At 56.1% G+C, this 15,491-nt stretch overlaps 1 protein-coding gene across 1 annotated transcript in view; it reads right to left on the reverse strand.

Annotated features, from left to right (window-relative positions):
* Positions 1-6: 6 nt before the first annotated feature.
* The window catches only part of SPTBN4 (spectrin beta, non-erythrocytic 4), a 70,504-nt gene continuing 55,019 nt past the window's right edge, over positions 7-15,491 (reverse strand). The window contains exons 22-35 of the mRNA XM_060000831.1: positions 14,340-14,618; positions 14,117-14,247; positions 13,033-13,237; positions 12,254-12,634; positions 10,724-10,968; positions 7,847-7,985; positions 7,669-7,753; positions 7,114-7,310; positions 5,907-6,526; positions 4,754-4,823; positions 3,804-4,096; positions 2,458-2,631; positions 2,273-2,315; positions 7-1,043 (exon numbers count right to left, since the gene is read on the reverse strand). Coding sequence (XP_059856814.1) covers positions 885-1,043; positions 2,273-2,315; positions 2,458-2,631; positions 3,804-4,096; positions 4,754-4,823; positions 5,907-6,526; positions 7,114-7,310; positions 7,669-7,753; positions 7,847-7,985; positions 10,724-10,968; positions 12,254-12,634; positions 13,033-13,237; positions 14,117-14,247; positions 14,340-14,618 — 3,021 coding nt within the window. The 3' untranslated portion in view covers positions 7-884. The remainder of the gene's footprint in view (positions 1,044-2,272; positions 2,316-2,457; positions 2,632-3,803; positions 4,097-4,753; positions 4,824-5,906; positions 6,527-7,113; positions 7,311-7,668; positions 7,754-7,846; positions 7,986-10,723; positions 10,969-12,253; positions 12,635-13,032; positions 13,238-14,116; positions 14,248-14,339; positions 14,619-15,491) is intronic.

Below are 15,491 nucleotides of genomic sequence, written 5' to 3' on the forward strand. Positions count from 1 at the left end.
GTCAAAGCCAAAGGATTTATTATAGGTACACAGAGTGCGCGCCTGCCACACTCCCCCACACCCCTGGGTCCCAGCGGCTTCTCCAGGTGGCCATGGGGGCTGCCCACAACCCGGTTCCCCCACTCCCCAGGGAAATGCTCCAGCCAGAAGCATGCAGGGGGAGGGCTTCCCCTCGCCCCTCCCCTCCCGAAGTGGCATTTACAGCTGGAGGGGGGAGGAGAGAGGAAGACAGTTTTGAGCTCTGACGCCCCTCCCATTAAAAGCCTTCGCGGATGCGGGGCGGGGGGAGGAGGAGGTCGACGTTTTGCAAAAATAAACTAAGTCAGGAATTAACCGCATGGCTCTGAGACGGCGGAGTTCGGGGGCTAGGGCCCCTTCACTCCCCCTTCCCAGACAGAGATCAAGGCAGCATTGGAAGTGAGGTAAAGGCGGGGAGGGGGGCGTCCCCTCCCCACCCCCTAGCACCCTGGATGGTCCAGGGGACCTCACCAGCGCCCCCATGCCCATCCCTAGGGCGGGAATTATCGCCCCTACCACCCCAGCTTCTTGGGGCTGGATCTGGGCATTCGGGCAGGGAGCTTGGTTCAACTGGCCCCTTACCCGCCCCCCCAACAAGCTCAGTTATTGCATAAAAATAATGGAGCCCCAGCACCTGGGGTGGAGGTGGCGAGCGGGAAGGGGCCGAGATATGGCTATAGGGGCAGCAATCCCCCCACCACTTCTTGGGGTGCAGGAGAAGTCCCCTCCTTTCCGGTGCCGGTCAGGGCGCGTCCGCAGTGTTGGTGGGACTAGGGCCTCCAGCCCCTGCGGAAGAGAAAGTGTCTTTGTGCCCACAGTGCGGGGAGGAGGGGCGGGGAGGTGAGTCAGGCCCTGCGGGTGGGAAGTCACTTCCGGCGCCCGCTGGCCCTGCGCTCCCCCGCCTCCCGCTTGGGATTGCCCTCGTCTGTGGACGACGTGGTGGGTTGTGTCTGGCCCCAGCGGGCGACCTCGGCGTGTTCCCCCACCGAGGCGGCCACAGCCTCCAGCCAGCCGTTCATCTCCTCCTGGAGAGAGAAACAGGACACAGTCTATATTCGGAAGAGAAGAGACTGATGAATCTAGAATCAGACTGCCCACTCTGAACCTAAGTTTCCTCATCTATTAAATGGATAATAATAACAATAACAGTAATGATGATGATGATGTACATAGTTACATAGCACTTATTTTGTGCCTAGCTCTGTCCTAAGCACTTTTGTGGATTAATTCACTTCATCCTATGCATTTGGATTATATCTAACTCCCACTATAGAGATAAACAGCAGGAAGCAATAATATCAGCAGACACAAAGCACTGTAATTTTACAGGCCCTGTAAGTGCTCTCTACCTGTATCAACTTATTTAATTCTCACAATAATCCTATGATGGAAAACTATTTTTATCTCCATTTTAAAGATAAGTAAAAGAGGCATGGAGGGAAGAAAGGCCTACTTCATAGCCTCTTGTGATGATGAATGAGGTAACAAGTGTTACTATTTTCAGCATCTCTTCAAACCACCTCCATGCCTGCTCCTCCTCCCCTGACCTCTCCCCTTAGCCCCAGTCCCAAGGTCCACTCACATTCTTGTCTCTCACCCACCTCCTCCTCCCCTCCCCACAGGCCTGCCCTAATCCAGCCTTGTGGTCTCCCACTTGGGTTCCTGCCCTGGCCACCTCCTGTGCTCCACACCTCCACTCTCACCCTCTCCAATCTACCCTGCACATGGTAACCAAATGGATCTTTCTTATGCATCACTGTAACCCTCCCTTGCTCAAAACTCTGCCATGGCTCCCTAGTGCCCTTAGAATAAACTCCAGCCTCCGAATGACCCATGGTGTCGTTAGAGATCCAGCCTCTGGGAACCTTTCTGAGAACTTTCCTCCTTGAACTCTCTCCTCCAGCACAGTTAACCCTTTGCGATTCTGTACTTCTGGTTCTTTGCACTTGTAGTTCATCTTTTTTTTTTTTTTTTTTTTAAGCTAACTCCCTCCCAACTTTCCAGTTTCATCTCAGAGGCCAAGGCAAGGAGGTTGGACGTTGTCCTGGGGCCTCCAGGCCAGCCCCTGATCTTCCACCTCCCCCCAGCTAGATTAGAAACTTCTGGTTTCTCATTGCCCATGGGCTTTCCCAGTTCAGCCCTGGTAACTCTGGCTTGTGCTTCTCCTCTTCACAGCCCCATCACTCTGGGCCAGGAGTCAGCCAGCCAGATGGTTCCTGAGGTCGAATAGGGGAGAGAAAGGAACAGATCTCACCTCATCTTTAGCCTGGAGCAAAAACTCACTGCCGTCCTGGGTTCTGTGGGAGAGGACACAGGATCTAGGGGCTCTGAGGCAGAGGCCCAGCCCACCCATCCACCAACCGTCCAGGGAAGCAGGGTATTGCTGGGAGGGGGAAGGTGGGTCTTGGACCCTCCCTCTTGCCCATTGAGGGGGCTCACTGGAGCTTGAAGACGTGCTTCTTTTTCTTGTAGTCACTAGCCACCTCGCTGGTGGCCTTGTGCAGGCTGAGCAGTGGCTCCCCGCCATGCGTGCCCCCCGATGCTGGGCCCTTGGCGTCCTTGTAGAAGCCCAGCTCCCCCTTGCTGAGCACGCAGTACAGGCTCACCCACGACCTGGGGTGACGACATGGGGCTCAAGGCAGAGTCGCAGCACTCTGCCTGAGTACTCTTCATTAATACCCTTCGTGGGCTGAATATGCTTGAGCCTTCCTCGCTGGGACCTTTGCCCTAGTTGGGCCACACACCTGGAGTGCTCTTCCTTATGGCAGCTGCTGAGCTGAGAGGAGGGTCTAAGTCTCTGGGTACCAAGCCTTTGTCCAGGCTGGCCCCTGCTGGGGTTGGCCTTCCTTATCCCCTCCCACACTGAATTTCCTGAAGGCAACACTTAAGCTGTCTCCTCCACAGGCCTCTGCTTGGGCATGTTCCTCGCCACTCCTCCACCACCCCCACCCCGAACCCCGAATTCCCTGAAGGGAGATCTATTAGTCTATTGGTCTACTGTCTGGAGTGAGGAATTCTTGTCTCCCCATTCAGCGGAAGCCCCAACCGAGGAGGAAGTCTCCCACGATCAAAATACATCCAGGTGCCTCTGTTTATTCCCACCTTGCTCTCAGCACAAGGAGGAAAGACTACCTCCACAGGCAAAACCTCAATCTGTTCTGCCCAACTCCTTCTGCTTGTTCAACCTTTCCCTTATGGGCTCCACCTCTCCCCAGATTCTGCCTCTCAGTTGGACAAAAAAGGGTTGGACAATCCGGAGCTGGACTCCAAGAGTAGACACATCACTGTTAGGCCCCCATCTGGAAACCTATATGAGGTGCCCCCCACCCCTCAGCCCTCAGTTTGGGATCCGCCCCTTATCAGGCCCTTCCTCAATTTGAAATTGAAATAAATGAACCCACCCCACTCACTGGTTGAAGGACCTCTCCAGGCTCCACCTCGCGAGCCTTGAGAACCCTCTAGACGAGACCCCACACCGTTTGCTATTAGCTCTAGTTAACTCTTGGGTTGGTTGCTATGAGATTGGGTAGTAATAACTTTTTCTTCAGGCCCCGCCCCCACCTAAGCTCCACCCACTCACCCATTGGACGCACTAACCTTAAGCCTCGCTCCTCCGGTTCATTGATTGATTCTTTGACGTTAAGGCCCCCTTTTCAGGCCTCGCCTACCCCGCCACGCGTTGGGCGCCCTAAAGTTTAGCCCCACCGCCCTCTTCAGACCCACTTATTCATTCATTCGACCCTGAGCTTGGGACCCGCCTTCCAAAGCCCCGCCCACACGCTCACCGGTTGGACGACTTGCGGTTAGCGTCGAGCTCGCGCTTGCGCAGCAGGAAGCCCTCGTGCTGCACTGTATGAGTGGGCGGTGGCGGAGGCGCGGGGGCGGAGCTGCCCTGGGCCGGGGCGGACCGCGAGCGCCGGCTTCCCCCGCCCTCACCACCCTCTCGGGGCCGCGGCCGCCGTCGCGGCTTGGGCCGGTCCCGCGCCCGCGGCCGGTCCGGCCGAGGTGTCCGCTCGGGCGGCTCAAGCCCGTTGGGCAGGCGGCCGGGGGGAAGCTCGCGAGGCTGAGGCAGCGACGGCTGTGTGAAGGGAGGGGGAAGAGGGGTGCTGTCCATAGTGGGGTGTGGGAGCCATCTGTCTGGGGGAACTCACAGGTCTGGGGGTCCCATCTGTCTGCAGGGCAATCTGTCTTGAAGGCGAGTATGGGAGGATCTCAGGGTTGGAGGCCCAACTCTTAAGGGCTCCCCCGGTCTTGGGAGTGGGTCTGTCAGGACTCCTACGTTTGGAATCCCTCTCTATCTTAGGGGGAAGGGAGTTAGACCTATGGAGGTAGGGAGTGCAGGCAGGTAGATGTCCCAGCATCTTTGTAGGAGGAATCTGGGGCCTCCTGTGTGCGTACGACTGTCCGTAAGGAAATTTGAGACCCCCATTGGGCTAGAGAAAAAGTCCAGGACAGATGTGGGAAGAGTCTGGAGTCTACTTGTGTGTGTGTGTGTGTGTGTGTGTGTGTGTGTGTGTGTGTAGGGCGGTAGGAGTCTCTTAGGTCGGTGGCCTCATCTTTCGAAGGGAGAAAATTTCAGATTGTGGGAGGCATCTGGGAGCCCTCTCCATCCCCTGAGAGCCTCTGCAGGGTTCAGATAGGGGGGCAGGGCTAGGCACTGGTGTTTTTGGGATTCTGACTCCGGTGCTGAGGAGAGGGGCCCCCATACCCCCACCCACACCGAGGCTCAACTTACCCCAACAGGGAGCCCTGGGCCTGCCTCCTTCTCCTGCAGCTGCTCCACAATGTCAGCCAGGGTGGCCTTCCTGGAGGTGGGGGGGGGTGGGCACAGAAAGACCCAATGGAACTGGAATGGCTTCTCCCAGAGACCAGCCTGGCTGGCCAGAGGAGCCTCAACCTCTTAGCCTGAGATGCCGGGTCCCTGTCCACTTCTGCAGCTGCCTGTCTCAGATGTCTGCCTTACACACCACAGGTGCTCAGCACATGTCTGCCAAATGGAAGATGGAACCTCTCTCCCCTCTTGAGTTTTAAGCAACACAGAGACCAAAATGCAAACTGGTGCCTTCAAGCCTTTGAACATACTGTTGCCTTTTCCCACCCACCCCCTAAGCTTTCAAGCTCCCTGGGCTTCCCCCATCCCAGCCCTGATCATTCTGGGTCACAGTCTCTGGTGACAAGTCTGTTTCCCCCACTGGACTGTGAGCCCCATGAAAGCAGGGCTGGAGCTGGTTGGGTCATTGCTCTCCCCAGCACATACTACACACAGAGTGGGCACTCAGCCAATGTTCACGAAATACAAAATTAAAAGGGGTCAGGAAGTCACTGTCACTGAAACGTATTTGACCAAAGGCCTCTTTCTGGGGACACAGCTGGTTGAAGTGATGTGCACAGCACACTCAGGATTCTGAAAGGCCTGGGTTCCAGTCATGCTTCACCCAAGCTGAGTGACTTGCCCTCTGTGAGCCTCAGTTGCTCCATCCATAAAATGGATATGATTACAGCACCCAGTTTATAAGGTTGAGAGAGACTGTGATAAAGGGTCTTAACTCCAATCAGGGAGGCGATGGTTCCACCATTAGCCCAGTGGAGAAACTGAGATGCAGAGAGGATAAAATCCCTGCCCAGGGTCATCCAGGGGATTTGATGCAGGGGTCAGAAACTCAGTAGCAGAGAACCTGCACCTGGAGGAAGCCACTGCCACTGTGGGATAGTGGGAATGACTCCCAACCTCTTCCAGCCTCAGTTTACATCTCTGCAGAACGGGTGCCACAAATGTATCTCCCTCCCTAGGCAGTTCTGAGCCCGGAAGCCCTCTCCGCTGGGCCTGTGCGGCTCCAGGAGCTCTCCGTGTTCCCCTTCCTCCACTCCCTGGGCACATGGGGCCTCACCCCTTGGCCAGGTCTCCTCTGGTGGGCATCTCCTGTTCGCTGGACTCCTGCCGCTCCAATCGCCGCTCCCGCCGCTCGCGCCGCCTCTCCATCTGCTCGTAGCGGCCCAGGGTAAGGCTGTGTGCCACCTCATGTTCCGTTGACTCCGGCCGCTCTGGCCGCCGCCTCCGCGCAGCCTCCTCAGATTGCTCGGCCGATTCCTGCCGCTCCTGCCGCCGCCTCCTGGGCAGCTCCTCCGCGCGATCAGCGGACTCCTGGCGCTCTGGCCGCGGCCGGACCTGCTCCGCTGCCGCGGGGGCCCCAGGGGTCTCCGCGGCGTCCTCTGGTGCAGCCGGCAGGGCCGTGGGCTCCACCCTCGCCGGGACCTCCGGCAGCCGGTCGATGCGCGGCTGGAGGCGCTCCGGCTTGAGCTCCTGGCGCACGTACCCCACCCGGGTCCGCACCTCGGCCGAGAGCGTGTCCGAGGCCCGGCGGGCCAGGGGCTCCAAGCCCCTCTCATAGCCCCCTGGTCGCAGCAGGGGCGCAGCCTTGGCCGCCAGTTCCGTAGGGTCTCCAAAGAACTTGCGTCCCAGTAGTGGGGTGGGTGGCTGCTTGCTCTGTTCTGCCTTGAGTTTCTCGATCTGGGGACAGAGGGGCCAGGCTCAGGCGGAAAGGCGGGGTGGGGGCGGGGCCTAGGAAGGTGGCTCTGGGTCGTCTGCCTCACCATCTAGTTTATTAGTTATTAGTGAAAAAGCAAGGTTGTCCAGGCCTGTCTCTGCCAGGAGCTTAATTCCTATCTTCTCCTGCAAACACCTAGGGTTCTTTTAAGAATTGGCTAAATCATCACTTTCTCTAGGTGCCTTTCTGCCCCCCCCCATTGCCTCCTTCCTTCCAGACCTTAAGACTTTTAATTACAATGGTCTCTTCTCCTCATTTTTCAAGTCTCAGATCAGACTCCCCCAGGCCAAGACAAGTGTTTCTGGGCTCTCATGTCCCCCTGTGCTTCTCCCATCCTAGCCCTGGACTGTCATTGGTGACAGGTGACAGGTCTGTCCCCTACCCCCTTCAACCCTCTCCCCCCACCCCCGTCCCCCCCGGGACTGGGAGCCCAATGAGGGTGTGTCCCGGCTCTCATTCAACACAGCGCTGAGCCCCTGTGTTTGTCTCATACAGAGAGATGGGTGTGGAGCCGTGGGAGGGGCGCTGGGGCAGGAAATGGGGTGCTGACCGTGGTCAGGCGCCGTAGAGAGCTGAACCTTTCTTCCCAGGCCGCAGCCGCTTTGCGGAAGGCCTCGTGTCGCCGGATAAGCTGCTCCACCTCGTCCACGCTGCTCCCCAGCTCCCGGCTCTGCAGGAGCGGCTCCTGGGCCGTCAGCCAGGCATCAGCCACCACTGCCTCCTGGGCAAACTGGTGCACTTCCAGCACTGAGGAGAGACATTTGGGGTAAGGGTGCTGGGGGCACCTGTGGGCCCTTCACAGGGGCACTGGCTATTTTTTCTGGCCTTCCACACCCCCTCTGGTTTCCCAGCCCTGACCGCTCTGGGCTCTGCAGGAAGGAGAGAGGCAGGGGCTATTTCTGAGGGCACCAGCTTCCCCCCTAGGTGTCTGCCATCAGGGAGTCAATGATAGGGCAGCCCCCTTGTCCACCCTCCCAGGCCTTCATGTTTGCTGCTGAGGACCCATGGGGTGTGCAAAGTATGACTGTCACCCTCTGGGCTTTTCCTGACACGCCGGGGCATATCCCTGTGCCCTTGAGCCACGTGTGTCTGGGGCCCCACTCACTCTGCTGCAGCCACTCCCAATGGCGGTCCCACTTGTCCGACACCTCCTCCTTCCTGGTTCCCAGCTTGTCCAGCTGTGCCTGGATCTGGGAGTGGCGGGTGGGTAGGGAGAGGCGTCAGGGATGGCTCCCACCCCGATGGGCATAGATGGCAGAGGGAGACCCCTGCTCCCCTCCCACCTCATCAGCCACGGCACTCTTGTTGAGCAGCAGAGAGCGCCCCAGCTCCTGGCAGGCTGTCAGCTCGGGCACCCGTGCCTCCAGCTCAGTCTTCAGGCCCTGGTGGTAGTTCATGAGCACCTCCACCGATGACACGTCCCTACAGTGGGTGGTGGGTAGGAATCTGAGCCATGGGCCGCCTCCCTCGACCTCCCCCACCCCTCCACGTACGCAGCTCCTGATAAGCCCAAATCCCTGAGCTGGGATTACACCACCTTGGGACACCCCCCTCCCATGATCAAGTTCTCAAGGGCCAATCTTCTTCACTGATTCAATGATTCCAACTTTCCCAGAGGGCTAAAATGTCCCACTTTGGTGATTCTAACCTAGAATTTCAAGATCCAATTTTTCTAATTTTCTAAAGCTATACTTCTGAAGCTTCCACTAACCAATGATTCTAACCTAAGGCTGTGCTGTCCCATATGGTAACCACTAGACATGTGTGGCAGGTGAGCACTTGAAGTGTGGCTGGTCTGACTTGAGATGTGTTCAAGTGTAAAGCAGACACCATATTTTGAAGATTTAGTATAAAGAAGAAGGTAAAATTATCTCAATAATTTTAATATTGACTACATGTTGAAGTAACAATATTTGGGGTATAATGGGTTAAATAAAATGAATTACTAAAATTAATTTTCACTTGCTTCTCTTTACTTTTTCTAATGTGGTTACAAGAAAATCTTTTTTTTTTTTTTTGCGGTACACAGGCCTCCCACTGCTGCGGCCTCTCCCGTTGCGGAGCACAGGCTCTAGACGCGCAGGCCCAGCGGCCATGGCTCACGGGCCCAGCTGCTCCGCAGCACGTGGGATCCTCGCGGACCGGGGCACGAACCCATTGTCACCCGCATCGGCAGGCGGACTCTCAACCACTGCACCACCAGGGAAGCCCAAGAAAATCTTAAGTTATATATGTGGCTCACATCTGTGGCCTGCATTGTATAACTATTGGACAGTGCCGTTCTAAGCTGTTATACGGTCAAAGCAAATTCCAAATTTCTGAAGGTTCTGTCAGTCAACAAGTGTAGCTTTATAAGTCTTAATATGTCCAGGGACTTCTCTGGTGGTCCAGTGGTTAGGACTCCACGCTTTCACTGCTGAGGGCCTGGGTTCGATCCCTGGTTAGGGAACTAGGATCCCACAAGCCACACGGTGCAGGGGAAAAAAAAAAAAGACTTAATATGTCCAAATTTATTTCTGATGGTCCCACATTGTAATGATTCCTACCTAAGACTTAGTATGCCTAGAACAATCTCCCTGATTCTCCCCTGTCTCCCAAATGTACCCTCCCCGAAACTGTCTACCTCAGTAAATTCACCCATCATTCATCCGTGACTCCTCTTTTTCCCTCAGCCCCTTAAGCTAATCCATCAGTCAAGACTGGACATTTATAACTTGAAAACATACTCTGTGAAATGATATGAAATCTGAGATTTGTTTTAAAATAACTCCGTCAAGGGTGGAGGGGACGTGGGGGAGTGTATAGATGAAGATGGGCCAGGTGTTCACTGTACACACGTGGGTTTCCTATGTGTTACTGCTACATCTGTGTAGAGTTGAAATTTTCCATAATGAAAAGATTTTTTTCAATTCCTAAAATCAATCATGCTGCCTCATTTCTTCAACGGCCACACTGGGCCAAGCCAACATCACCTCTCACTTGGGTGATGGCGGCAGCCTCCTGACTGGCCTACCTGCTTCCACCCTGGCTCTCCATCATCTACTTGTCACAGGTACCTGGAGTGATCTTTCTCAAATGTGTATCATATCACATCACTCCCCTGCCCTAAGTTCTCCCATGGCTCCCATCTCACTCCAAGCAAAGGGAAACTCCTCACCATGCCCTATGGCCCCTCTGACGTCATTTCCTACCATTCCCCACTCTCCCCCCTCACTCCATCCAGCCACAAGGACCACCTAGCCTTTGCTGAAACATGTTTAACGACAGCCTACCTCAGGGCCTTTGCACTTGCTGATCCCTCCACCTGGAAGACCCTTCCCCCCAGAACTTTACCCAACTCACGATCACTTCACTCAGGTCCCCTTACCTTGCTCTATTTTTCTTTTATTACTCTCTGAAATAACATCACGTGTTTGTTTATTTACTTATCTGTTGCCTGCTTCCTCCCTCAGAATGTAAGCTGCATCAGGGCAGGGGCTGGACCTTGCTCACCATCTGGCGTACAGTAGGCATCAATAAATATTTGCTGAGTAAACGAACGCAGGCTCAAGGGCCTACAGTTCACAAAAACAATGTTATGTATCCACCACTCTCCAGGCCCTTGTTTTCCTGGACGCACTGCTGGGCTAACATTTCCCAGCCTCCCTGGCAGATAGGTTGGGACCACTGAGCCAACAGAACATGAGTGCAGGTTTAATCCCTGAAAGCTCCCACGGTATCCTCTCACTTTCTTTTTCTCATCTGTAGCTGGATGCAGAAGGTCCAGCAAATCACCCCAGGGCTGATGATGGAAGAACACTGGCTCCCAATCACCGTGGGACAGGCTTCTGCTGGATACTTATATCGAACTGTTATGTGAGCAATAAATCAGTGCCTACTAGGTTAAGCCTCCAGTACACCTCCCTGTCCCTATCTTGAGTCAGCCCATTCCATGCTGCGACCCCTCCACAAAGGCAGGAGGATGCACTGTGCTCTGAGCCCCAATGCCAGGCCTGACAAGGGGTCTTAAAACACAAGAAGCATGTGGAACAGTGCATGGTAGGCAGAGGTGCTACACAGGTATTGGCTATTGTGATTTCTTTTATGGGAAGGGGACTGCTGATGGGCTGGGGGTTGCTGCCCAAAGGCAGGTAAGAAGCCCAAGGTGGGATGAGGGGCACCTGGGCTTGTCAGCTGCCCCAATCTGGCCGGCGATGCCATCCATCCAGGAGAGCAGGTCACGGGCCTGGCTGTGGAATCGCAGGGCGTCAGCCGTGGAGCTCACGTGCAGGCGGGCATCCTCGCAGGCTGCCAGCAGCTCCTTCCAGCCCAGCAGCACCTCCTGCTCCCGGCTGGCGATGGCCTCCGCGTACTCGCCCGCGTACACCGTCCGCAGCTGGGCTGCCCCCTCCTGGAGCTGCCGTACCTGAGGGGCATGCCAGGTCGAGCACCAGCCCTCCACGGGGTCCAGGCTCCACCCTCTCTTTCCCCCATCTGCTGGCTGGATGCAGAGCCTAAAGAAGTAAGGAGCCTGCACCCTTGAGATTCCAACTGGGTTTCATTCCTATCCGCTGCCTGATTTCTTTTTGACTTTCCCACTTTCTGACTTCTTTTAAACCCACTACCGTATTTCTCTCATGTCTGCTGCCTGATGTTTCTTTGACTTCCCTGCATTCTGACTTCTTTTACACCTACCATCAGGTTTCTTTCAGTCTACTGTCTGATTTCTTTTAGTCTGAGAGCTCTATTTCTATTGGGTCTGCCACCTCATTTTTTCAGGCCCACCTCTATCTTGTTTCTTTCAGGAAACCCTTCCTCCACCCTGACATCTATTAGACATGCTGTCCAATATTTTCCACTCCATTTTTTTCAGACCCACTCCCTACTACCCAATTTCCTTCAGAATCGCTATCCAATTACTATCAGGTCTCCTGCCCACTTTCCGTTGGTTCTGCTGTGTGTGTTAGACCCACTGCTCACTCTCCACGAGCTCAACCACCTGATTTCTTTTGGCGGGACCACCATACTTGTATCAGACCCACCATGTAATCACTATCAGTCTCTCTGCCTGATTTCTAACAGTCATCTGTACGATGCACATACAATAATTGTCCAATTTCTACCTTCTATTAGACTTGCAACCCAATTTCCTTCGGTTCTACTGCTTGAGTCCTATTAGGCCCACAGCTTCATTTCCATGTGATGTCTCAGATCCACCTCCTAATTCCTATCAGACCCACTGCCTGATTCCTATTAGCTCTGATTTCCATTCATTAAATCCAAACCCACCAATTTCTTCGAGGAAAATCATGTGATTTCTGTCAGAGACCTGCTGCCTAATTTCTATCTGCCCCACAGCCAAATTTCTCTCAATGCCCTCGCAATTCCTTTTAGACTCTCCATCTGGATTTGGGTAACAGTTTCTAGGAGAACCCCTGCCCAATCTCCACTGGAAACACCGTCTAATTTCTATCAGGCACGCTATACCACTTTTCTTCCGTCACTGTCTGAGTCTACGCAGCATGCCATCAGTCCGTTTTCCACCTGCCGCATCGTGTGATTTCTCCCTGTTCCGTGGTCTGTTTTCTATCTATCTCACCACTAATTTCAATGTGGTCCACAGCCCGATTTTTGCCTGCTCTGCTGCCCCCATCCCTTGGTCACACTGTCCAGGCCCTCCCACCTGTCCCTCCTGGCCGCCAGCTCCCCACCTGGGACACGAGGAGCTGCAGGTCATGTTCAAAGGCGCGCAGGGTCCGCTGCATGGAGCCGGCGCTGGGCCTCGGCTCAGGCGGGGTGGTCAGGCGAGGCAGTCGCCTCCGCTTCTCCTCGATCTGTCCTTGAAGCTCTCGGGCATCGCTGAAGAACTTGTGCAGCTCCCGAGAGGCGGCCAGCAGCTGGGCCCGTGTGCCCATTAGCTCCAGAAGCTCGGCCCAGGCCTCGTTCAGCCCGTCCTTCCACTCAGCCATGGTGGCCGCCGCCGTGTGGCCGCCCTCGATCAGCTCGTCCACCATCTGGTTCACCGCCGCCAGCCGCTCCCGCCCTGCCGTGCCGGTCTCACTGGCGAACTCCGAGAATTTCTCCTGCAGCACCTGCCACCGGGAAATGGGGGCCCCAGCGTGGGCAAAGGTGCCGTACACGCCGGCCCCCTCCAGCCCACCATCTTGTGGCAGGTGAGAACAGTAACAACACTAATGAAGACAATCAAAAAATATCCAACACTTACTGAGCGCTCATTCTGTAGCGATAATAGTAACAACAAGAATAAAAATAAGACGACGAGAATAATAACTAACGCTGTGTTAGGCCCTGTGTGTGCTCGGCACTGTCCTAAGGGCTTTACGTTATATTAATCCATCTGTGTCTCAACAGAGCCATGCGGTGGCGCTATTACAATTCTCCTATGATGGATGGGGAAACTGAGGCCCAGAGAACCTTAGTAGCAGACACAGTGGCCACTGGATCATTGCTCCTTCCTAATGCTGCTCACCGTGACGTGCTCAAAGTCCTGGCCGAGCTCAGGTGAGCCAGCTACCACCTCCTTCTCTGCGATCCAGTGCTCGAGCTCGTCCACCTGGCGGCTGAGCTGGTACAGCCAGTACTGCTGCTCCAGGCCCACCCGGCGCTCCTCGCCCAGCTCCTTGAGTGCCACGTACAGGCGGTCCACCTGAGACTGCCGCCGGCTGATCTGCTCGCTGCTGGGGGACAGGGAGGGGCAGGGATGGAGCCCCCTGAGACTTCCAGGACAGAGCTCTGACCCCCTGCCACCCCCCGCCCCAGCTCAGGGCAGAGCTGTGCAACCCTGCAGGCAGGCCACCCTTCAGGCAAGGTTGAGTCCCGTCAGACTCCTTCACGCGGGACTCTGTTCTGCAAGCCTTGGATGCAGCCAACCCAGCACTTGCATCTCAGCGCTCAGGGAAAACTCTGCTTTCCTAAGCTTGATAAGCTCATCACCCCCTCCCTCCACCCCCTCCCAGCCTTCCAGTCCGTGGTCCCACACTTGGCCCCTCCAGCGACCTGAGTGGGACTCCAGACCCCCTACTTGGGTCCCCAGACAACCCACCTCACCTCCAGTCCCAGTCTCCAGGCTCAGGCGGACAGAGGTCTAGCTCTGTGCCTCTGTCTCAGATCTCACCCCTCGGCCCAGCCTCCTAGATGTGGGCCCTGCACTTAAACTCAGGGAGGCCATATGACCCGCTGTCCAAGAGGTCTCAGGCCATGCCCAATCCCAGTGCTCCAGGCTTTTTTGTCCTAGGGAGAGGACCCTTCTCTGTCCTGAGCTCTTACTTCTCCCCTCAGACCTAGACATCACCCCCCTCCCCTACACTCAAATCCTAGTGCTCACGGCCCCACCCCCTCAAACATCCCTGCGCAGCGCTCCTCTCTTCCCGGCCCCCAGCCACTTGCCAAAATCCGAAAGCACCAGCCCGGGGCAGTGAGGGACCCCACCCCCACCCCAATGTCCAATCCTGGCCTTGCCCCAATTTCCAACAGCGAAGCTCCAGATCCTGCTGGATCATTCCCTAAGAAGCGGCCCCGCGCCCCTGCGTGGCCCCGATCCCCCGCCCGCCCACCTGTCCGGGTGCCCCATCTCCAGCAGCGCCCGGCACTGGCGCGACAGCTGCGCGATGCTTTCCTCGTAGTTCTCCACGCCCTGCTCCAGCTGCAGGTGCTTCTTGAGCAGCTGCAGGGTACTCTGTTCGTCCTGGGGGCACACGGCGCCCGCGATGAGGAGGCAGGGGCCGGCCCCGGGCTCCAGCGCCCCCAGGCCCCCCCGCACCCCCAGCCCGGGCGCACCTTGCCCTTGTCCTCACTCATCATGAGCAGCTCCTGCTCGCCCAGCCACGCCTCCACCTCGGCCACGTCGAAGTAATACTGCTCCACTTGGAAGGCGGCGTCCAGCACCTGCTGCCGCCGCTCGGCCGCCTCCCGCAGTCCGGCCCAGGCGCTCTGCAGCTGCTCTTGGCCGCGGCGCACGGCCTCAGCTTCGGGGCTGCGCAGCGACGCCAGGGCGCCCGCGCGCTCCAGCACCTCCTCCAGGCGCGTCCCGTGCGCCTGGATCTCCCGCCGCAGGCCCTGGGGGTGGGAGCGTTCAGAGGGCACCTCCACGACTGGCGCCGCCCAGGAGAGGAGAACAAACAGCCGCAGATGGCCCACCACGTGCCGGGTACCACTTAAGCATTTTGCGGTTCCTCGCTCACTCATCCCCCCCCACCCCCACGTTGCAGGTGGGAAAACAGGCACGGAGAGGTGACGTATGTTGCCAGAGAACAAGCAGCTAGTAAGGGGGTGACAGGATTTGAACACAGGAGGCTGGGTCCAGAGACTCTGCTCTCAAACAAGATGACCGGTGATTGCAAGATTACCCCCTTAATGGCTGCAACACAGACCTAAACACAGGTATCATTTACATGCGTATCATTTACATACAGTGAAGTGCACCAATCTTAGGGGTGCAGCTCGACACATTTTTACACATTATACACCTGTGTACCCAGATCAGGATACAGAATTCTTCTGTCACCCCCAGAAGGTTCTCTCCACCAGCTCTGTAATTGCTGAGTACTTTAGTTAACCTCTTCTATGCCTCGGTTCCCCAACTGGTAAATGGAGTTAATAATAATAGCCAACACCAAGCGCCTGCCAGACACTTTGCTAAGTAAGGGCTTTGCATAATGTAGCCACTCTTTTTTTTTTTTCCTGCCACACCTCATGGCATGGAGCGAACCTGTGCCTCCCGCAGTGGAAGCGCAGAGCCCTAATCACTGCACTGCCAGGGAATTCCCTGCAGCCACTCATTTACTCCTCACTCCAAAGCCAGGAGCCAGACATCGTTCTCATTCTCATTTCACAGATGAGGAAACTGAGGCACAGGGAGGTTGAGGAACTTGCTGAAGGCACATGGCTAGTGGTGGCCCCCTAATATCTACCTTGTGGGGTTGCTGTCCT

This window comes from Delphinus delphis, chromosome 20 (genome assembly GCF_949987515.2).
Source record: "Delphinus delphis chromosome 20, mDelDel1.2, whole genome shotgun sequence".
Classification (NCBI taxonomy): Eukaryota; Metazoa; Chordata; class Mammalia; order Artiodactyla; family Delphinidae; genus Delphinus; species Delphinus delphis.